We start from the raw sequence: 22,997 nt of genomic DNA, 5'->3' as shown, positions 1-22,997 counted from the left end.
AATTAATAATGGATGGAGGGCACACCAAAACTGAATCCCCTTGACAAAGGCCTTGGTGCCGAAACGTTGGGGCCATTCTCATTTTCCTGGTAGGTGTATCCGCTCCTTGCTTGTTCCTTGCTTGCTATGTATTACTAATGAGTGGGTTATATTCCATACGATTTTTTTAATATTGTATAAATTTTGCCTTGTATGGTGTTATCTATGTAAAATGCTTTTTTCTGCATAAAAGTAAAAGTAAAAACTATTTTTTCAAACCACTCTCTCTCTAAATTGCATTTTTGTGTTGAGTGTGCGAACATACAGACATCCAAAAAAATTTCACACCAGAAATTTTTTTGTCCCTTGTTCTATTTTCCAAATGTTGGAAGGTATGGAAGGCATTTTAGCTGCCATTAAGTTATCAATGAGTTATTTAGCTTTTTATTCAGCAGCTCTCCAGTTTGCAATTTCCAGGTCCAAATTACCCTAGCAACCATGCATTGATTTGAATTAGAGACTGGAATATGAATAGGACAGGCCTGAATAGAAAGATAAGTAATAAAAATAAAAATAACAAAAACTTTTTCTCGCTATAATTAAAAAAAAAAATTCCACCAAACTCCCAAACCCCTTAATTTACCAATAATTAGCCTTAAAAAAAAATTGCTGCTAAAAAACATTGCGACAAAATCGCACATCAATACGAATCGTGCAACTTTTTAGATTTGACGCTCGAATCACTGAATTTTTGCTGGAATATTTTCGAACTTTTAGCAGCTTCAGAGCATAATAAATCTCAACACATTTGAGGCTTTTTTTTTCCCTTGACCAGGAAAATTTGAAGTTTAAAAATTAGGCACTTAATGTTACAGAGCATTTGTTTTTTTAGATGGGGTCAGTGACCCCATTTGAAAGCTGGAAGAACTCAGAAGTACAGGTATGGGATCGGTTATCTGGAAACCTGTTATCAATTCTTGATCCAAACTAAGATATAATTAATACTTGCTGGAAACAAAACCAGCCTATTGGATTTATTTAATTTTTACATGATTTTCAAGCGGAGTTAAGACATGATCTAAATTAAAGAAAGATCCGTTATCTGGAAAAATCCAGTTCCCATATCTGTAGACGGCAAATGATATAAATTAAAGGGGTTGTTCACCTTTGAGTTAACTTTTGAAGTTGATATAAAGAGTGATATTTTGAGACCATTTGCAATTGGCTTTCATTTTTCATTATTTAAGGTTTTTGAGTTATTTAGCTTTTTATTCAGCTGCTCTTCAATATGCATTATAAACAATCTGGTAGCTAGGGTCCAAATTACCCTAGCAACCATGCACTGATTTGAATAACAGACTGGAATATGAATAGGAGAGGACCTTACTAGAAAGGTGAGCAATAAAAAGTAGCAGTAATAGTGTAGCTTTACAGAGCATTTGCTTTTTCGATGGGGTCAGCGACGCCCATCTGAAATGGAAAAAGTCAGAACAGAAAAAAGGCAAATAATTATAAAACTATCAAAATAAATAATGATAATGAACCAATGGAAAAGTTGCTTAGAACCGGCCATTGTATTACATACTAAGGGGCAGATTTATCAAGGGTCGAATTTCGAAGTGCAAAAAACTTCGAAATTCGACCATCGAATAGGCTAGTTCGACATCCAAAGTCGAATTCGTAGGATTTTTAAGATCATACGATCGTACTTTGAATCGAATGAGTTGAACGATTTAATCGTATGATTTCACTTCAACTTCTAAAAACTGAGCTTAGGGGGCAGATGTATATAATTAACCCTCGATATTCGACTAGGAACTAAAATCCTTTGACTTCGAATATCGAAGTCGAAGGATTTAGCGCAAATCCTACGATCGAACGATCGAAGGATTATTCCTTCGATCGAACGATTAAATCCTTCGAATCGAACGATTCGAAGGATTTTAATCCAACGATCGAAGGAATATCCTTCGATCAAAAAAACTTAGGTATGCATATGGGGACCTTCCCCATAGGCTAACATTGACTTCGGTAGCTTTTAGCTGCCGAAGTAGGGGGTCGAAGTTTTTTTTAAAGAGGCAGTACTTCGACTATCGAATGGTCGAATAGTCGAACGATTTTTAGTTCGAATCGTTCGATTCGTAGTCGTAGTCGAAGGTCGAAGTAGCCCATTCGATAGTAGAAGTAGCCCAAAAAACACTTCGAAATTCGAAGTTTTTTTAATTCGAATCCTTCACTCGAGCTTCATGAATCGGCCCCTTAATGTTGGCTATATGTTCTAGGAGGTCCCCATAGGCTAACATAGCAATTTGGCAGGTTAAAGGTTGCGAAGTGTCGAAGTCAAAGTTTTTTAAAGAGACAGTACTTCGATTATCGAATGGTCGAATAATCTAAGCATTTTCACTTTGAATCGAAGTCGAATTTGGCCTATTCGATGGTCGAAGTACCCAGAAATTACTTCGAAATTCGAAGTTTTTCAGTTCGAATATTAACTTTGAATTCACTTCGACTCTTAGTGAATGTGCCCCTAAAAGTTTACCTAACGGTAAACCACCCCTCTAAATAATGAAGACCAACTGATAAGTTGCTTAGAATTAGCCATTCTATACCATATTAAACGTTAACTTAAAGGGGAACCGCCCCTTTGCACGGCAGACAATTGAGAAAAACGTGCATTCATTCACACTGGATAAAATATGAAGGGTCTTGACGTTCTGAAGAAGTAAAAGCGTAGAGAGCAGGGTTGCCAGGTCTAATTTTCAAAACCAGCCAAAGTCAGCTAAAAAACCAGCCCAAAACTAGTCAAGAGGCAATTCAAAAGTAGCCCCATAATAGCACAGTATGTTCAGTGGAAAAAAAGTCTAAAAAATAAATGAAAATACACGAAAATATGCCTTTTTCAAATTTTAACTGATTCACGTATTTTTCCATGAAGCAAAATGGGACAGATGTGCCCATCACCAAGGGGGGGCACAGGAGGTATAGGGGCAAGAATGGTAAAAAGTGAAGGGAGACTGGGGTACAGAGCCCAAAATCTGGTAACTCCCAACTTCAACACAAGTCCCACTGCATGCTGGGCATTGTAGTCTTACATTAAACTTGGCAGTAGGCAAATTGTTAAAAAAACTACATTACCCAACATGCATTGGGAGACACAGGCTTTGCACATTAGGGCAAGAAAAAACTGTCTGGTTTCCAAATTACAAACCAGCCAAAGGCCCAAGAAGTAGCCCAAACCTGTACTTTCAAAACCCGCCTGGGCTTTAAATTAGTAGCCCAATTTGGCTGGAAAACAGCCAACCCGGCAACCCTGGTTGGTAGAGAGCAACAGGCATGAGACAGTCACACTCTTTCACAATCTTTCTGTGCTGCTTGTGCAACTCCACGCTCTGCCAGCCCTTGTGTCACGTGATAAACTTCGCATGCTCGTTTCTGGTTGGTTAATGAGAAGCCACGCCTTCCTCAAGCCGTTCCCCTTAGGATAGCAAGTTGCTTTGCAATGCTTAGAGTTTAGTCAGCTCGGGCTGCTCTTGTGCAGTGTGTTTGGCTCTGCTGTAGCGTTCAGCTCTTTCAGTGTAGCTCCATGGACCTGCGAAGTGCTGGGCTTCCTATGGAGGCCCGAGAGGGAATCTCTTCCTCTCCAGGTGATAATGAAGAGTATGAGAGTCTTCCGCCTGGAGCCTCCCCTCTCACTCACATGATGGCAGGAGCTGTTGCTGGAATCCTGGAGCACACCGTCATGTATCCAGTGGACTCTGTCAAGGTGAGTTCCCTTACATAAAGGGGCGGGGATTCATTGACAGGTGTCATGGCGTTCTGCATACAGAGCATGCATGTGGCTGACTAATCCCCCCTCTCCTATGTGCTTGCACATGTCTTCAACTTCCCTTATCAGCTTCTGTCCTACTGCTGTAACTCACATAACCTCAGGCTGTCAGGGGATTCTGGGAGTTGTAGTTGGCAAGGCTTTAAGATCGGAAGCTCTGGTGTGTCCCACCTGTCTTGTTGCCTATTTGTACGTAGTCTGTATGCTTGATCTATAATACCAAACATTGTACAGCTCTGCGCTACTTAAAGGACAAGAAAACCTAAAATTGTTGTTTTTGAGAGGGGGCTGGGGGTTAAGCACTCCTCTATTATTCTAGCTGCTCACCTCCTGCATGTAGTGCTCAGTATCAAGTAGGGATGCACCGAATACACTGTTTTGGATTTGGCCGAATCCTTCGTGAAAGATTTGGCCGAATGCCAATTGGAATCTTAATTTGCATATGCAAATTGGGGGTGGAAAAGGGAAAACATTTTTTACTTCGTTGTTTTATGACAAAAAGTCACACGATTTCCCTCCCCGCCCCTAATTTACATATGCAAATTAAGATTCGGTTCAGCCGGGCAGAAGGATTCGGCCGAATCCTGATGAAAAAGGCCAAATCTCTAATTGAATCCTGGAGTCGATGCATCCCTATTATTGAGTACTCCAAGCCTGTTTGTTTTGTGTCGATGAGGAGTGCCAGGGTAGGGGGTGGGTGACTACAATCACTGGAGGTGCCTCAACAATTGGCACCCCACCAGAACCGGACTGGCAATCTCTGAGTTATGGCAAATGCCAGAGGGGCTGCTGTAAGATGCCATAGACAGTCACTATTAATTGGGCTGGTAGGGGGCTGTTTGGGTCTCTGTGTATGTGAAATGCCAGGGCCTATTTCGAATCCCAGTCCAGACCTGCACCCCACCTAGTGATTTTAGATTTTAATCTCTTTGGTAGACTATTACTATTCTCTATAAAAGTTAAAGGATAACAAAACCCAAACTCAGTGCCAGTTTGTTGGGCACTCTCCATCGATGCTTAATCACCAACTTGAGACTCAGGCCTTCATGTTTAAAAAACAAAACAAAAAAACTTACCCGGCTGGGGTACATTTCCATTACAGGAGTGATTCTGGCCCTTGTGTTGCCATTCCAGACGCCAACCCATCTTGCTTAACTTTTTAGCGTCCGAGTGGGTCGAGGGGGGGCTACATATATCACTAGTGCAGAGAGCGACATAGTGAGCTGAAATTCTGATTTTTAAAACCATAGTTTCAGTCCTTTTGCCGCCCTGTGTAACATGCAGTACAAGGTTCTCAACTTGGCAGCAACACCCCCCTCTTGTGTACAGGGAATCCATGGGAAAATCAAGGAAGACTTGGGATCCTTGGCCAGTGATTAGTCATTAGGGTTGCATCTCTAGTGAATTTGGGTTTAGTTATCCTTTACATAAAAACCTATACAATAAAGAGGAAAACAGAACTGTCTGAGCTATCTGCAATTGGGGATCATGTTACCAAACTCTTTTGAAAGGGAAGTTACAACACTTTATTATAGAGAGCTCATCTATAGAAGGGCAATTTGCAAGAAAAAACACTGAGGAGCTACTGATGCAAAGTGAAGTTTTCCAACACCAGGCCCCATTGCCTCATGCCAGCCCTAATACCCAAATAGCAGCTTCACCTTATTGTGCCACTGGCTGAAATCCACTGTATATCCCTATTTAACCAACAGCATCACTGCTGGGGACTCCACCTCTCCGGAATTCATTGTTTAGTGGATAACCGATAACACCATTATGTTCTACAGAGCTTATCTGCTGTATAATTTGAGCCTTTTCTCCTTTGAATAGCTGCCCCCATTGCTACACAGCAGCTTATTTATATAAACAATAGTAGTGTTTCTGAAGAAAACAGTGCAGTTTTATAAGTGCAGCGCAACACTGTATTATATTTTTATTACTTTAAAACAATTTCATTTTTTGATGTTACTGGTCAAGGCTAGAAATGTTGTACATTATGTTTTGTGCTTCTGTACCAGCCCAAGGCAACAGCCCTTTAGCAGTAAAGATCAGTGTCTCCAAAGATACCCCAGTAGCTCCCCATCTTCATTTATGCTGATTCATTGCACATACTCAGTGCTGCTGTCACTTACTGAGCTTAGGGACCCACTCACAATATACATTACACATAGAATAGAAATGTCACAATGTAAGGCTGATTAGTAATTAATATAGATAATTACTGCATGGCAGCACAGAAACCAGTGCATCAGAATTTAATAATCAGTCTTGTAGCATCAGCTTATATTACAGTCCAACCTAATTTTCTGCTTGATAATTAGTGGCTAATAAGCTTAGCTTCTCAACAGCTGCTCAGAGCCCACTGAGCATGTGAGTGTCGCACTTTCCAAGATGGTCACCCCCTGTGACAAGTTTGAGGTCCTGGATCATTGCTGCTATTGAGAAGCTGAAACTGTAGGCTGGTGCAATAAGTTCAGTATGTAAAATATGGCCTTTTTAAGCTATATTCATGTTTAGGGTTTAGTTCTCCTTTAATGAGCTGTGACCAGCAGCTTTCCTGTTCTGGGGCCCTGTCCCTGTTTTTTTTTTTACTGTGTTGGGCAATTCGGGAATGGCATAGTTCAGCAAACAATGGCAGCGTGTACAATTACAGGCAAAGCAGCACCTCATTACATAATACATTACATGTAATTATTATTTCAGACAAGGAACAGGATAATGCAGTGCATGTGCATTTGCTAACCTGTGCACTCTAAATGCTGAACTCTTACCAATACTGACAGATTCAGCTGCTGACATGATGCTGTTTTTTGTTATATAGTCCATTTGAGCTGAAAAAAGACTAAGTCAACCTCTCCTAATATACCCCAGTGCACATATATATACAGACCTAAACAGTCTGTGGGTGTGTATATATGTATATATGTGTGTGTATATATGTATATATGTGTGTGTATATATATATATATATATATATATATATATATATATATATATATATATATATATATATATATTTATAAACTCACATATATATATAACTAATGGGACCTATTATCCAGAATGCTCAGGACCTGTGGTTTTCACAATAAGGGATATTTCCGTAGTTTGGATCCCCATACCTTAAAGTGGACCTGTCACCCAGACACACAAAGCTGTATAATAAAAGTCCTTTTCAAATTAAACATGAAATCCAATTTCCATTTTTTATTTAAGCATTCTTAGCTGTTGTAAACTCATTTAAAAATCTCAGCTGTCAATCAAATATTGTCAACCCCTCCTCTATGCGTTAGGCATAGAGGCGGGGCAGACAAATACTTTCACTTTCCATTGTGCACTTCTTAGATGTCACTGCTCTCCCCACATTCCCCCGTTCTCTTCATCGTTTAATTGTGTAGCCAGTGCATAGGGATGGACACCGGGTCCCCCATTCTGGTGCACAAACAAGATTCTGAGATGACGCAAGACTTGTCTTAATAACAGTGTCCACAAAATGGCTCCTGCCTGCTTGTTATAATTATGAATTCCCAGACTGAAGGAAACATGATTCAAATAATTTATATAGTGTAATTAACGTTCATTTTGCTTGACTAATGTGATAAAATAGGATTTAGAAAAAAAAATTTGGGTGACGGATCTCGTTTAAGTCAACTAAAAATATATTTTAACATTCATTAAACCCAATAGGATTGTTTTGCTTCCAATAAGGATTCATTATATTTCAGTGGGGATCAAGTACAAGGTATTGTTTTATTACAGCTATGCATTGCTGGCTAAGGACACGGTAGTGATAGCTTACACGGGTGGCATTGGTGCTGCTGCTTTGGCAATTTTTCATTTGTTGCAAACGTATAAATAGGAAAGGCCCTGTGCATATGGTTAGGCTTTTGCGGACACTTTTATACAGTACAGCATTTGCACTTGATATCAGGAATTGCACTAATACAGGGGAAACTTTCTTGGTGGTGCAGAGCTACAACACTCAACATTGTGTCTATTGTACTTGTGTACTTTGCTGTAATTTCATTGAGCAACACAAAGTAGAGAGAAATGCAGTTTTGTTTTGCTTCTGTCCTGTAATGTAGTGAAGCAGGGGAATTGTATGAGATTTTCTTTAAAAGAATTTCTGAAGGTTATCTAGTCCCATAGACAGGGAGCTTGCAACCTCCTATATATTTTCTCTTGTTATCATTCCGAAAAGACCTTATCCTGATGTTATAGGATGAAGAAACCTGTTTGTCTTGTCTGACACATGTCAAAGTCCAACCTCCCCCTTTTCTATATTGTAAACACTTAGGGTTAGGGCACACCTAACGGGGAAGCAGTTCGAGGAGATTAGTCGCCGGTTTTATAAAACCGGACTTTTAAAAAATCACAAAATGTTTTGGAATTTATTAAACCCCGAAGATGGTAAAGTCAGAATCTGAAAATCCGGCATCTCAGACCTGTCGAGGTTGCATATAAGTCATTGGGAGAAGTCCCAATGATTTTTTGTTGTGCGCTGGGTTTCGTGCAATACCTAGAAGTTTTCTGAGTTTTCGTGTGAAATATCCGAAAAAAAATGTTAAAATCTGATTTATTTTTTTTCCAACAAAGCAAATTTTCAGAAAAATGTAATAATAAATAAGCGCAAAAACCAGAGTGGATTTGATCGGAGTTTGTAGCAGAAAATTTTGGGATAAATTCGGACTTTGATAAATAACCCCCTTAAAGAAAGTTTGGGGAAAGCAGGCCTGCACTGGCAATATGTGGATTCTGGCAAATGCCACAGGGCCTTCTGTAAGATGCCACATACACTCCTGCTGTCTGGGCCTCTTGAAGTGACAGGACATTTTTTGAATCTCAATCTGGACCTGGGGGGGAACAGAATTTGGGAATAGCATTTGTTGATCTTGGTATGGGAATGACACATTTATAAAGTTCTGGTCTTGCAGTACAGGTATGGGACTGGTTATCCAGAATGCTCGGGACCTGGGGTTTTCTGGATAATGGATCTTTCCATAATTTGGATCTTGATACCTTGTCCATTAGAAAATGGTGAAAACTTTAAATAAACCCAATAATCTGGTTTTGCTTCCAATAAATCTGGTTTTGCTTCCAATGAGGATTAATCAAATCTTAGTTTGGATCAGGAACAAGCTACTGTTTTATTATTACAGAGAAAAAGGAAATTATTTTTAATAATTTGGATAAAATGGAGTCTATGAAAGACTGCCTCTCTGTAATTCGGCACTTTCTGCATAATGGGTTTCCTGATCTCATACCTGTATAATTATCCTTATTGGAGGCAAAACAGTTCTATCTGGCTTAATTAGTGTTTAAATGACTTAATATGAATTCTCGCTGCAGGGATGAATACCATACCACACTAATAGGTGCAAAATGTTGCTCAATTATAGTGTATCCAGGGATTTCAGTGCAGTCTGTCCTTTGCACAGTACACTGAATTTTGTGCAAAGTGTAACACTGTGGGTTGTTTAGTCAGTAAATAGAGAGCACTATTGTATCTTGTGCCCACAGGGCACCCACATGCTGCCCTTCATGAATACATTGCTTCCAAACACATGCCACCCTGTATTCATAGAGAACTGCAGGTTTTTTGGATGTATGGAACTAAGCTTTGCACCCTGCCCCATAAAGTATATCCTGAATGAGGCTCATTATCAGGCACATTTATCAAAGGTCGAATTTCGAATTCATGTGAGTTTTTAAAAACTCCCCTAAACTCCCATAAATTCGAAATTCGACCAATCGAAATTTATTAAAAAAAGAATCAAATATTTTAAACTCGGATGAATGTAATCGACTCGAAACTTGAATGTCATGAAGGCGGCAAAGAACTCAAAATTGATCTTAAACAGAAATTCGCCAGGTTTCAGGTGGCGAATAGTTGAAATCGAGTTTTTAAAGGGCCAGAGTATGATAAATCTTGATAGTCTAAATTATATTTTTGAGAACTTGAATCGAATTTGAATAACTCCCTAGTCAAAGGTGACAGTTTTGATTTTCAATCCGACCCTTGATAAATCTGACCCTGAGTGTGTGAGTATTCAGCTGCCCCGGGGCAGCATGTCTGTGGCACTAGAGCGACATCCTGCAGCAGGCATGTAATGGGCACGACTCCTCTACTGAAATGCCCACGCTTAGCCATTGCTCTCTGGTTTCTTCACATCGCCAGAAAGAAAAGGAGCTGTGTGTTTTAGAGTAAATGAGTTTGGCAGGTTTCCCTCCCATGGCACAAAGCACTGGCAGCTTACTCTCTTCTGGCAGTTCCGCTGACAGCGAATTGCAGTATAAAAAGCTTAGCAGGGAGCTAATCCAGCACTTAGTATGTACATGATAGCTCTGATCTGACTAAATACTGTATAAAAACCGGACCTGACTTGCTGCACTCAGTAAAAGTGCCGCGTCACTCCTAGTCGGCAGTTAGTCATTGTACTGTGCAACCAGAAGGTATTCCTGCCTAGGCCCTACTACACACTCACGCTTCAACTTACACCTTCTGCTTTACCCTCAGGGGAAACTGTAATGATTGGATGCAAGTCAGGTAATTTAGGGTTAAATACATATAAGCTGACATTAACTCTTTAGTGACCATTCAGAAAGCCCAGGTGAGGTTCAGTTACGTCTGTTAAAGGGGTGGTACACCTTTAAGTTAACTTTTAGTATATAGTTATAGTATATAGAATGGCCAATTCTAAGCAACTTTTTAATTGGTCTTCATTATTTATTTTCCATAGTTTTGTTTATTTGCTTTCTTATTCTGCCTCTTTCCAGACTTCAAATGGGGTCACTGACCCCACCTTAAAAAATATGCTCTGTAAGGCTACACATTTATAATCATTGCTACTTTTAATTACTCATCTTTCTATTCAGGCCTCTCCTATACGGCTCTTATTCAAATCAATGCATGGTTGCTAGGGTAATTTGGACCATAGCTACCAGATTTCTTAAGATGCAAATTGATCTTGATCATTGATCAAAGCTAAATAACTCAAAAACCACAAAAATTAAAAGATGAAAAACAAATGCAAATTGTCTCAGAATATCACTCTCTACATCATACTAAAAGTTTGTTAAAAAGGTGAACAAGCCATTTAAAGAGAACTTTACTTCTACCCTGGGGCACAGTGAAAAGCTCCTAACCCGCTTTGGTTTCTCTCTTTATTCATTTAGAACACACAGGAACCATAAATGTTATCCTTATAAACGGTGAGTTCTGATGTCATTTCTGTCACATGACTCACTGAAACTTGTGTATTATAATATATAAAGCACCCCCAGTTGCAAAATAGGAGGATATTAGAAGTTACCTTCGGCCTCGTGTTTTTATATTAGGGATGCACCGAATCCACATTTTTGGATTCTGCCGAACCCCCGAATCCTTCGCGAATGATTCGCCCGAATACTGAATCCTAATTTGCATATGCAAATCAGGGGTGGGAAGTGAAAAACATTTTTTACTTCCTTGTCTCTGACAAAAAGTCACACAATTTCCCTCGTGTCCCTAATTTGCATATGCAAATTAGGATTCGGTTCAGCTGGGCAGAAGGATTCAGCCGAATCCCGAACCGAATCCTGGATTCGGTGCATCCCTATTTTATATGGTCATGAAACTCCTCGGTAACTTATAATATCCTTATATTTTACAAGAGGGGGAACTTTATTCACTATATAAACGGCTCTTAGTGATGTCATAAATAGAGCTTAGTGATGTAATTTTTGTCACATGACTCACGAAAACTTATGTATTATAATAAATAAAGTTTGTTGGAAAATATGAGTATATTAGAGGTAACCTCCTTCGGCCTCATGCTTTAATATGGTTATGGAACTCCTCTGTGACTTATAATATCCTGACATTTTACAATAAGGGGTACTTTATTCACTGTATAATACACAGGACCCATAAATATCCTGTAAGAGATATCTTCATTAAAGTTGCTTAGTGGTGTCACATGACTCACTGTAGCTTGTGTATTATATAGTGAATAAATGCACCCCCTGTTGTAAAATACAGGAGTATTGTATATATGAAGGCTATTATACAGAACTCCAGTTTTCTCATACTCTGTGTCTGTTATTCTTTCTGTACGTCGTTAACAGATGCAGTGTCTCCTCCACTGTGGATGCCAATATATGCCATGCACAGTCAGCTTGTAAACAACATGTTCAGCCCAGTGTGTATTGTGTTTGCATCCCTGCTAATATTACTCATTCTGTCACTGAAAACAATATTTGACTGCATTTTTCCAGGAAATAATCCGGTATAATCTTCCTTTATTTATATAGTGCCCCATAGCATTGCTTTATTGACAGACTGTGAAATCATTTATATCATTCTCTGACCCAGTGATACAGGGAAGAGTCCTGCCTGGAGAAGGCCCAATCCATTCCAAAAGGGGCAGATTCCAACAAAACGGTAGATCATGAGCGTTACCAGTCTATTAAACAGGGCCCCCCTAATGGGCAGTTTTAAATTAATCGGGGGTGGGGTTTGGTAGTTCATGGGCATGACCAGGCCACTGAACAGCCCCCCCCCCCCAGTCCATTAGGGCATTACTGCATGCAGGTAAAGCGTTGCTAGGTAACAAGACCAACAAGACCAGGACCTCAGAGTCACTTCATTATAACAAAAAAGAGCCATGAATAACCTGTGAAATATATTCGTAGAATGAGTGCTTAGTGATGTCACTTGTGTCACATGACTGGCTGAAACCTGTGTATTCTAATACATAATGTAGCCCCTGTGGGCCTGTGTCTTTATATGAATTATAGTTAGCGAGCAGGAAAGGGTGTTCAATGGCATCATATTGTGCAGAACTATAGGTTCCACACAGGATGCTGTGAATTTGCAGAGTGATTTGTCTAAATTGGGAAACTGGGCAGCAAACTGGAAAATGAGGTTCAATGTTGATAAATACAAGGTTATGTACTTTGGCAAAAATAATGCACAAAATCAAAAATAATAAATGCAAGTTATACACTAAATGGCAGTGAGTTTCCTTAAATGAGAAGGATCTAGGGGTTTTTGTAGATAACAAGTTGTCTAATTCTGGGCAGTGTCATTCTGTGGCTACTAAAGCAAATAAAGTTCTGTCTTGCATAAAAAAGGGCATTAACTCAAGGGATGAAAACATAATTATGCCTCTTTATAGGTCCCTGGAGAGGCCTCATCTGGAGTATGCAGTGCAGTTTTGGACTCCAGTCCTTAAGAGGGATCTCAATGAGCATTCTACTCATGCAAGATCCCTAAATTAGTAACTAGAGCACCCACGTGGCCCACCCTCAGCATTGGCCCAGGCCTAACAGCAGCTCTGGGCACATTTCAACAACTATAGCAGCCCTGTTTAGATGAATATACTATAATATATATATATATATATATATATATATATATATATATATATATATATATATATATATATATATATATATATATACAGTACATGGGGTATATTTTATCAAAGAGTGAAGTTAGAGATCACCACAGTCCACTAGATTGAAATTCCGCCTCTCTCCATTCATTTTTATGAGATCTTTTAAAAGTATTTATCAATGGGTGAAATGTCACCATTTGATAAATACGCCTTTAAAAATCCTATAGAAATGAATGGAGAGAGGTGGAATTTTACGCTAGTGGACTGTGGTGATCTCTAACTTCACTCTTTGATAAATATACCCCCATGTGTTTATACATGTGTTTAGTCATCTGAGCAGAGCTGCTATAGTTGTTGCTCAAACAGCACCACATATTGAGAGGATAAAGTAGGCAGCATGATTGGATGTTACTAAACTATATATTGCGATAAACAACTTGATTAAAGGGCCCCTAGTTGTGTCCTGAACTGACAGCAGAGTAGAGGAGCAGCAGTGCCGCCATCTGGTTTCACAGAGTATCTCCCATTGGTTAACAACATGGCAACTTCTATATCCAGAGAAGCAAAAACTGTACACGTATGGGACCTGTAATCCAGAATGCTCGGGAGCTGGGGTTCTCCGGATAACGGATCTTTCCGTACTTTGGATCTTCATACATTAAATTAGATTTCAACCCTAAAGTTAAAAAACCCCTACCCCGCTACCCTACATAGACCTCCTCCCCAGCCTAAGTGTTACCCTGGCCAAATGCCCCAAATTTTTCATTTACCCATCGGTGCAGATTCAGGCATCGGAGTTCACAGGTGCCATCTTCAGCTGCTTTGGTAATCTTTGGAATAAAACGGGCGCCTCTGCAATTTGCGTGAGTTTTGGCGAATGCACAGTTGTCGCAAAACAGAAAATTGCTCCAACTGCGCGTGTGCCGCCACGCTGGTCTCGTTCCGAAGAGAAGAAGATTTCACCCGTGAACTCCGATGCCTGAATCTGCACCGAGGGGTAAGTAAAACGTTAGGCGCATTTGCCCAGGGTAACACTTAAGCTGGAGGGAGGGGGGTACGGGTTTTTTAACTTTAGGGTAGAATTCTCCTTTAAGTCTACTAGAAAATCATTTGAACATTAAATAAACCAAGGCTTGTTTTGCTTCCAATAAGGATTACTTATATCTTAATTAAGGTCAAGTACAAGGTGCTGTTTTGTTATTACAGAGAAAAGGATATCGGAGGTGACTTTATTTATTATAATACGCATGTTTCAGTGAGTAATGTGACAGAAATGACATCACTCATTGCTAAGCTGACATTGCTAAGCACCGTTTTTATATAGTGAATAAAATACCCCCTTGTAAAATATAAGGATATTATAAGTTACCGAGGAGTTTCATGACCATATAAAAACACGAGGCTGAAGGCCGTGTGTTTTTATACAGGTCATGGAACTCAGAGGTAACTTCTAATATCCTCATATTTTGCAACTGGGGTACTTTATTTATTATAATACACAAGTTTCAGTGAGTCATGTGACAGAAATTACATCAGAACTCACCGTTTATAACTGATGACCTCAGAACTCACCGTTTATAAGGATATAATTTACAATATATTTATGGATATAATTTACGGGAAGGATATTCATGGCTCTTCTGTATCTTTATTATTATTTACATATATATATATATATATGTGTTTGTATAATATAGCCCAAGGCTGTTATTATCTGGTATTTGTTCATAAGGTGCCAATTTAGGAATGATTTATGGAGTAAGGTGTGTCATTTTGTGCACAAATGATTTAAAAAAAGAGAAAGCCATTGACTGTAAGAGCATTAAACATGTTACAGCTTGGTACAGAATGTCTCCCCATCTGTGAAGCGGGCTTGGAAGAATGTGCAATGTCTGTAAGATTTCATTATCTTTTCATTTACTCTTCAACACACTGGCAGGAGTGACAGTGTAGCCAATTAAGCTGACATGGGACATGGTGCGATATGGAAAATATTCATCCATTCACAATGGCAAAGGCATTTTCTGTTGAAGTCAGTCTGTTTGACCACTAGGGGTGCTGTTCCACTGATGTCTAAGAATAATGGCTCAGTTAAAAATTTACCCCCAAAATGAATATTTAAGCAACAGATAGTTTATATCATATTAAGTGCCATTTTAAAGAACTTATCAAACTGGTATAGTTCAAGGGATACTGTCATGGGGAAAAAAAATTCAAAATGAATCAGTTAATAGTGCTGATCCAGCAGAATTCTGCACTGAAATCCATTTCTCAAAAGAGCAAACAGATTTTTTTATATTCAATTTTGAAATCTGACATGGGGCTAGACATATTGTCAATTTCCCAGCTGCCCCAAGTCATGTGACTTGTGCTCTGATAAACTTCAATCACTCTTTACTGCTGTAGTGCAAGTTGGAGTGATATCACCCCCATCCCTTTCCCTCCAGCAGCCAAACAAAAGAACAATGGGAAGGTAACCAGATAACCGCTCCCTAACACAAGATAACAGCTGCCTGGCAGATCTAAGAACAGCACTCAATAGTAAAAACCCATGTCCCACTGAGACACATTCAGTTACATTGAGAAGGAAAAACAGCAGCCTGCCAGAAAGCATTTCTCTCCTAAAGTGCAGGCAAAAGTCACATGACTAGGGACAGCTGGGAAATTGACAAAATGTCTAGCCCCATGTCAGATTTCAAAATTGAAAGCACTCCGAGCGCCATTTAGATTCTAGCCGGCTGGAAGGCTTTTCGGGGAGATTAGTCGCCCGAAGAAGAGGCAATTTGTCACTGGGCGACTAAATCTCCCTAAATCTTAGCGTGTGTCACTAGCCTAACAGCTAACAGGTAGAAGTGTGGAAGCAAAAGACAGAAATCTCTCTTGTTTATTGGCTCATGTTACCTAACATGTATGGTTTGTTTGTGTGCACTGTGAATCCTATTATCCCAGGGGGATTTTTTAAAATGTCAATTTTCTATTTATGATTACCCAATGGCACATACTATTAAAAAAGTCTATTATTATGAAAATGTTTTATTTACATGAAGCCAGGTTTTACATATAGCTGTTTTATGCAATATCTTTTTATAGAGACCTACATTGTTCGGGGGGTAAAGTTTTCCTTTAAAGGAGAAGCAAACCCTAAAGTAAAAAAAAAACCCTACAATAAATAGACCCCACCTCCCCCCCCCCCCCAGCCTAGCTGCTACCCCGGGCACCCCTTGGTGCAGATTGTGTCCAGCGGAGTTCACGGACGCCATCTTCAGCCGCTTCGGTAATCTTCGGGTCTTCTCCCGTCGATTTGAAAATTTCCGTGAGTTTCGGCACATGCGCAGTTGTTGCAAAACAGAAAATTACTCCAACTGAGCATGCGCCGATATGGCACTTCCTGAAGATTACTGAAGAGAAGAAGATGGCGCCCGAGAACTCCGCTGGACAGAATCTGCACCAAGGGGTAAGTAAAGACTTAGGTGCATTTGCCAGGAGTAGCAGCTAGGCTAGTCTTTAGTATAGGTAAATCTAAAAACAACTGGACTTGCTAGTCCAGTTGTTTTTAGATTTACCTATTCTAGATATACCATGACCTGGATGAATGAACATCTTCATAGTCATATTTTAACTTTAGGGTTTGCTTCTCCTTTAAGCATACAGTTTAAGGTAAAACATATTTTAATGCACTTTCTTATGTCTTCTAGACACGGATGCAGAGCCTGCAGCCTGACCCTAATGCCCAATACAGAGGAGTCACCGAGGCCCTCAAAAGGATCATCCGCACTGAGGGATTGTTTACACCTTTGCGGGGGATCAATGTGACAATGCTGGGGGCTGGCCCGGCACATGCCTTGTATTTTGCCTGCTATGAGAAGATGAAGACCACCGTAGGAGGGATGATCAATCATGCTGGGAACAGCCACGTGGCTAATGGTAATGCGGCTTTCTCCATGACTCCATGAATTTACAATCATGGCAGAGCAGCTCTCATTGGGCATTACTAGCACTAGATCCAGTATAAATGATTAACTAGCATTGGTAATCCACAGACATGTTCATGAGTCAGATAGAATTACTGTAGAATGTCGTGTGCCATGGGCCTTGCAAGCCTCAAGCAGCAGATACTTGTGTTTCTGTGTGGCACAATCCTTAGGCTAATGGCACATGGAGCATTTTCTCTGCTTGGGTGTCATAGGCCTAATAGATATACTGGTCAGTGGGTGAGTCTACATAGACAGTAGGGAGTGCACTTGCCATAGGTCTAGAGGGTTATTACATGCAAATGCCTGGCATAAGAACCATCTAACTAATGCAACTTATTTTCACGTGTTTGTCTGCAGGGGTGGCAGGAAGTTTGGCAACGCTGTTACATGATGCAGTCATGAACCCAGCAGAAGGTACATTGCACTTCTAAACTCATTTAATTGCCTTGTGGCACAAAGCTCTTTGTTTCTAGTTTTCTATGTTATGTAATATCTATATCCAGAGCACTGTTAATTCTATTTAACTAGCATGCTGATAGGGAGTCACATGACTGGAGGCAGCTGGGAAACGGACAATATGTCTAGCCCCATGTCAGATTTCAAAATTAAATATAAAAAAAAATCTGTTTGCTCTTTTGAGAAATGGATGTCAGTGCAAAATTATGCTTTAGCAGCACTATTAACTGATGTGTTTTGAAAAAAAACCTTTTATTCCATGACAGTATCCCTTTAAAGTCAACTTGACGCTAATATAAAATTAGTCTTTAGTAAAGAACATTGTAGTATATTAGTATGTATGCTAGCTAAGACCCTGCTTTTGCAGAAGTGGAATCCCAGCCTTAGGCAGGTACTGGCAAACTGAGCTAAAGGTACACATAATTTATTAGCAGGAACTACTTTGCTTTTATTTTCAGGTTCAGTAAATTGTGTGAGGATGTAGGTTACATACTATCGGCTGCTTAAAGGATAAGTAAACCTTTAAAATATGTGAATGTAAAATTGTTGAGGGTGCTATTTTATGCACTTTTGTAATTTACAATCATTATTTATTTTGTTGTTATTCCAAGATATTATGGTATACATGTAATGTTAATATGAATGCTGGCCAAGTAGTCAAGGAAGTTGTCAGGAAAAAGAAAGCGGTTCCTCTGATGTTCATCTGCTTAGGAAAGATGTGTTAAAGGTTTCTAAATTTTTCTTTCTCATGACAATTTCCTTGACTACTTGAGGGTCAGTGGTTGGAAAATGACCAGCAGGTGGCGCTGTTGTAAGAAAATTAATTCATATTAACCGTACATGTATCCCTTAATATCTTGGAATGAAAACAAAATAAATAAGGAATGTACATGGCAAAATTACTTAGAATAGCACAATCATCAATCTTACATTCATTTGTTTTAAATGTTTAGTTATCCTTTAACAAAGCTTAAAGGGGAACTATCACTAAAATTTAAATTTAATATAAGATTCATCTCATGAAATGAGACACTTTCTAAATTCAATCAATTAAAAATTCAGTACCATTTAAGAAATAATCAAGTTAATCTCGCCTCCAGCCAGCAGAAAGTATCATTAACCCATCTGTACCCTTGGAAATGTCACATTCTGCTTATCGTTGCTGAATGTATTGATGCACCACGATTACAGGAACTGAAATACTAACTGTAATAACTCAAAACAAAAACGGGAACCACATTTGCATATGATTTATAGAGGGAGAAAGTTGCCAGCTCAGAATTGTATAGTAATAAACATATCATTACTGATCAGTACAGCAAATACAGTAGAACCCCCATTTTAAGTTTAAGTGGACCAGCAAAACGTTATGTAAAATCCGGGAAAATGTAAAATCAGGGGAATGTGTTAAAGGAACTGAAAGAATGTAAAGTACTGAAAGAATATACTGTTAGCACAGGAAATACAATATTTACTGTGTTAATAACAAGGGTTAAACATTGCAGCAATAATGTTACACGCATGTTCAAGACAGCCACATACACAACCTAAAGTAATAAGTGATTGGTGCAGGACTGTATAAGGGGCAGACTAATTGGAAATGATCATTTACAGGCAGAACCATGGCAAAATATACATCTGGTTACTAATTTAAACCTCATTATTTCACAAATAATAACATTCATAGAGGAAATAAAGCAGTTTTAAAGCAATTTTTTATGTAAAATCCGGGAAAACATTACTTAAAATCAGGGATATGCACCCATTGCCATTGCCGCACCCATTGGTGGGACCACAAAAATGTAAAATGTGGGAAAACTAAGAATCATGGTACTTGAAATCGTTGTTTCACTGGAGATGCATTTGCATGCTTTTGGGAGCGGCTTCTTTGGGACCCCCACTTCCTGTTCCTGTGACATTGTTTTATCAGAAAGTAATGTCTGTAATATAATTTTATGTTTTTGTCTTTTCTGTTTTTCCTTCTCTTCGCTGTGTCGTTGGGATGGGTGCAGTGGTAAAGCAGCGAATGCAGATGTACAACTCCCCATACAGGAGCATGTTGCATTGCATCCAGAGTGTTCGCAGGACGGAAGGAATTGGAGCCTTCTACCGCAGCTACACCACACAGCTCTTCATGAACATCCCCTTCCAGGCCATCCACTTCATTACATACGAGTTCACTCAGGAGCAGCTAAACCCCCAGCGACAGTATCACCCCGGCTCACACATAGTCTCCGGAGCTATTGCTGGAGCTGTCGCAGCAGCAGCCACCACTCCTCTGGACGTGTGCAAAACATTGCTCAACACTCAGGAGAACACGGCCCTCACTTCTGTCCATATCAGCGGCCACCTCTCTGGCATGCTCAATACCTTCAGGACAGTCTACCAGCTAGGTGGGGTGGCAGGTTTCTTCAGAGGGATCCAGGCCCGAGTCATCTACCAAATGCCTTCCACAGCTATAGCCTGGTCTGTGTATGAATTCTTCAAGTACTTTCTAACCAATCGTAATAATCCATCGTCCCGCTGATGAGCCTGCAGGCCAACGAGCTGCGTTCATAGGAGAAGGTGTTAATGAGGATGCTTCATCCAGTGAGGTGACCTCCTTATCATGCTCAGGGTATCAGCCTTGAGCTGGGCACATTGGAAGGCATCGGTGTAAGCTCCTCAGAAAACTTGAATGAAGTGAAGGTCTAACCTACTTCAGCAGGAACATGTGCATATCCAAGCTGTTTCTGAGTACCTTTCGTCTGTGCTCTAGACTAGGAAGAATGTGGAATTAAAGGAATAGTAACGCCAAAAAATGAAAGTTTAAGTAATGAAAATGTCATGTACAGTTGCCCTACACTGGTAAAACTGATGTGTTTTCTTCAGAAACACTACTATAGTTCATATAAACAAGTTGCTGTGTAGCAATGGCGGAAACCGAATAAAGGTTAAATGGCACAGGTTAAATAGTGGATAACAGATAACACCATTATGTTCTACAGAGCTTATCTGCTGTTTAACCTGAGCCTTTTCTTTATTCCTTTCCTTTTTATTTTGTATTTCTGCCCCCATTGCTACACAGCAGCTTATTTATATAAACAATAGTAGTGTTTCTGAAGCAAACACACCAGTTTTACCAGTGTAGGGCAACTGTACATGACATTTTCATTACTTAAACTTTCATTTTTTGGCGTTACTATTCCTTTAATCCTTGGCACTATGGGCCTTTGCCTGTACTTTACTTGGATTGAAGGCCTGTGTATTTAGTCTGATATTGGGAGAAAAGGCAACAAGTTGCTCCTAAAGAGATCAGCATTGCCTTGTGAGTGTGTGAGAAAGAGATAAATATTTGGGAAGGTCGTACGGGCCTTTCCATGATATTTTTGTCCTTATTTAATATTTTAATATGTTTTCTAAAAAAAAAAATTAAAACCTATTCTTATTATGGAACAAATAGATTTTATATAAATATGTCCATTTCCCTTTTTGAACTTGGGTCCATGTGAAATGCCGGAGTATAAATGTATATAGATAACGTTATTCTATATTTTGTATGCCTTTTAATTCTCATTTGTATAATGGGTTTTGGAGCAGGTTACATTTTGCAGAAAAGGGTTTTCATTTTTTAAATTCATTCCTTCTGCCTTATATTCCAATTTTGTTTTTTGTATATTAGGACCTTAATGTTTCGCAAGCTTTTGTGCTGCTTTATTAAAGGGGAACTTGAAAATAAGAAATACTGAAATAAGAAACTTTCTAAATACAACCAATGAAATATTCTGTACCGTTTCTGAATTAATCAAGTTTATCTTCACTATTCCTCTTTCAGCATCTGTTTCTCCTCATTCTGTCTTCATTCAGGAGTTGGATGTCCGATGAATGATCCATTATATCTTATAGGGGGGCTCCTTTTGCCTAGAAGATGTATTAGAGCTCACCAGCTCTACATGCAGGATTTGTGCAAAAGGCAGTTATTTTGTTTGTACTGGAATCAGTTATTTGAGTGAGCTCTAATACATCTGTTAGGAAAGGAAGCCCCCCAATAAGATATATAGGATCTAACTGTCAAGGAATATCTGACACCCAACTCCTGCATGAAGACAGAATGAAGAGAAACAGATGCTGAGAGAGGAATAGTGTAGATAAACTAGATTATGTCAGAAACAATATAGAACTTTTAATTGATTGTATTTAGAAAGTTTCCTCTCGGTATAATGAAGCTTATATTAAATTTTCCATTTTCACAATCGTTCCCCTTTAAGTGTTAGACTTCCTACTTGTCTGTGGGACCGTTGGTTGAGTGAATCCATCTAGGCTGGTTCCTCGTACTACATTTGGGTGATTAGGGTCCAGGTATGTACAGATAAGCGGCGATAAGGGGTCCGTTTTATTTTGTCTTTCTATTGGGTGTCATTTAGTGGGAATTGGCTGTATGAGTGTGTGTGTTCTCAGTCCATGCCTGATGAACACCGTGGGCGATAGCAGGGACATTTGATGTCCCGTTTATAGGTGTTTGGAAAGTGTTGGGCAAATGCAGTATACATGTATATTCAGCCTTGTTCACTGTGAGAAGATGGCCCTCTACTGGCCAGAAAAAATCTCTACAAACTTGATCGATTTGTTCTGCTGCGGCTGGCAAAACCAGTATGTGCATAATATGAGGGGTATTTCCTTAGATGTGGTATTTTAGTAATTACTGATTTGATAGAATGCAATTGTAATTAGTCGTTTTGAAAGGATTTTGTATTTCTGCCCCCATTGCTACACAGCAGCTTGTTTATATAAACTATATTAGTGTTTCTGAAGCAAACACACCACTTTTACCAGTGCAGAGCAACACTACATCACATTGTCATTAACACTTTCATGTTTTGCTGTTACTGTTCCTTTAAAGGGGTACTTTACCGTTAAATTAACTTTTAGTATGATGCAGACAATTTGCAAATGGCCTTCATTTTTTATTTTTTGTGGCTTTTGAATGATTTAGATGTTGTGGTCAAACAGCTCTCCAGTTTATAATTTTATTAGTTCACTATTAGTTGCTAGGGTCTAATTTACCCTACCAACCAGGCCGTAGCCTAGATCAGTGCTGCCGAACTTATTACTTGTAGTGGGATGATCAGTTCTCATACAGTGTGTTTGAGGGCCAGATAATATTAAAATGATGGCATCATACAATGTCACCCTGGGGGCTATAAAAATCCTTTGGAGGGCCAGCAGGCCTTCAGTTAGACAGCCTTGGTCTAGAAGAGGAATATAGGCACTGAATAGAAAGATAAGGAATAAGAAGTAACAATTACAAAAATGTCAAAAACCTCTCTACTTTAAATAATGACCATAAGTTCCTTTTTGCATCGTATCTCCAAAATCATCTTGTTTAAATATTATAGTCCCCTT

At 39.3% G+C, this 22,997-nt stretch overlaps 1 protein-coding gene across 1 annotated transcript; it reads left to right on the top strand.

Annotated features, from left to right (window-relative positions):
• Positions 1 to 3,442: 3,442 nt before the first annotated feature.
• slc25a37.S (solute carrier family 25 (mitochondrial iron transporter), member 37 S homeolog) lies at positions 3,443 to 20,455 on the top strand. Its single transcript, XM_018255088.2, has 4 exons — positions 3,443 to 3,742; positions 16,881 to 17,109; positions 17,517 to 17,573; positions 19,628 to 20,455. Exons 1-4 carry the CDS (start codon positions 3,563 to 3,565, stop codon positions 20,140 to 20,142), a joined length of 981 nt encoding a protein of 326 aa, XP_018110577.1. The 5' UTR covers positions 3,443 to 3,562; the 3' UTR covers positions 20,143 to 20,455.
• Positions 20,456 to 22,997: the final 2,542 nt, after the last annotated feature.

Source organism: Xenopus laevis, chromosome 3S, assembly GCF_017654675.1.
Source record: "Xenopus laevis strain J_2021 chromosome 3S, Xenopus_laevis_v10.1, whole genome shotgun sequence".
Lineage (NCBI taxonomy): Eukaryota > Metazoa > Chordata > Amphibia > Anura > Pipidae > Xenopus > Xenopus laevis.
The sequence above is the reverse complement of the archived record's forward strand: the minus strand, read 5'-3'. Positions and strand labels throughout refer to the sequence as shown.

Excerpts from the sequence above, each read along its gene's own strand:
- slc25a37.S (XM_018255088.2), top strand. The coding sequence starts at position 3,563 with ATGGACCTGCGAAGTGCTGGGCTTCCTATGGAGGCCCGAGAGGGAATC. Across the intron at positions 3,743-16,880 it reads ATCCAGTGGACTCTGTCAAG|ACACGGATGCAGAGCCTGCA; the intron begins GTGAGTTCCCTT and ends TATGTCTTCTAG. Across the intron at positions 17,110-17,516 it reads GAACAGCCACGTGGCTAATG|GGGTGGCAGGAAGTTTGGCA; the intron begins GTAATGCGGCTT and ends GTTTGTCTGCAG.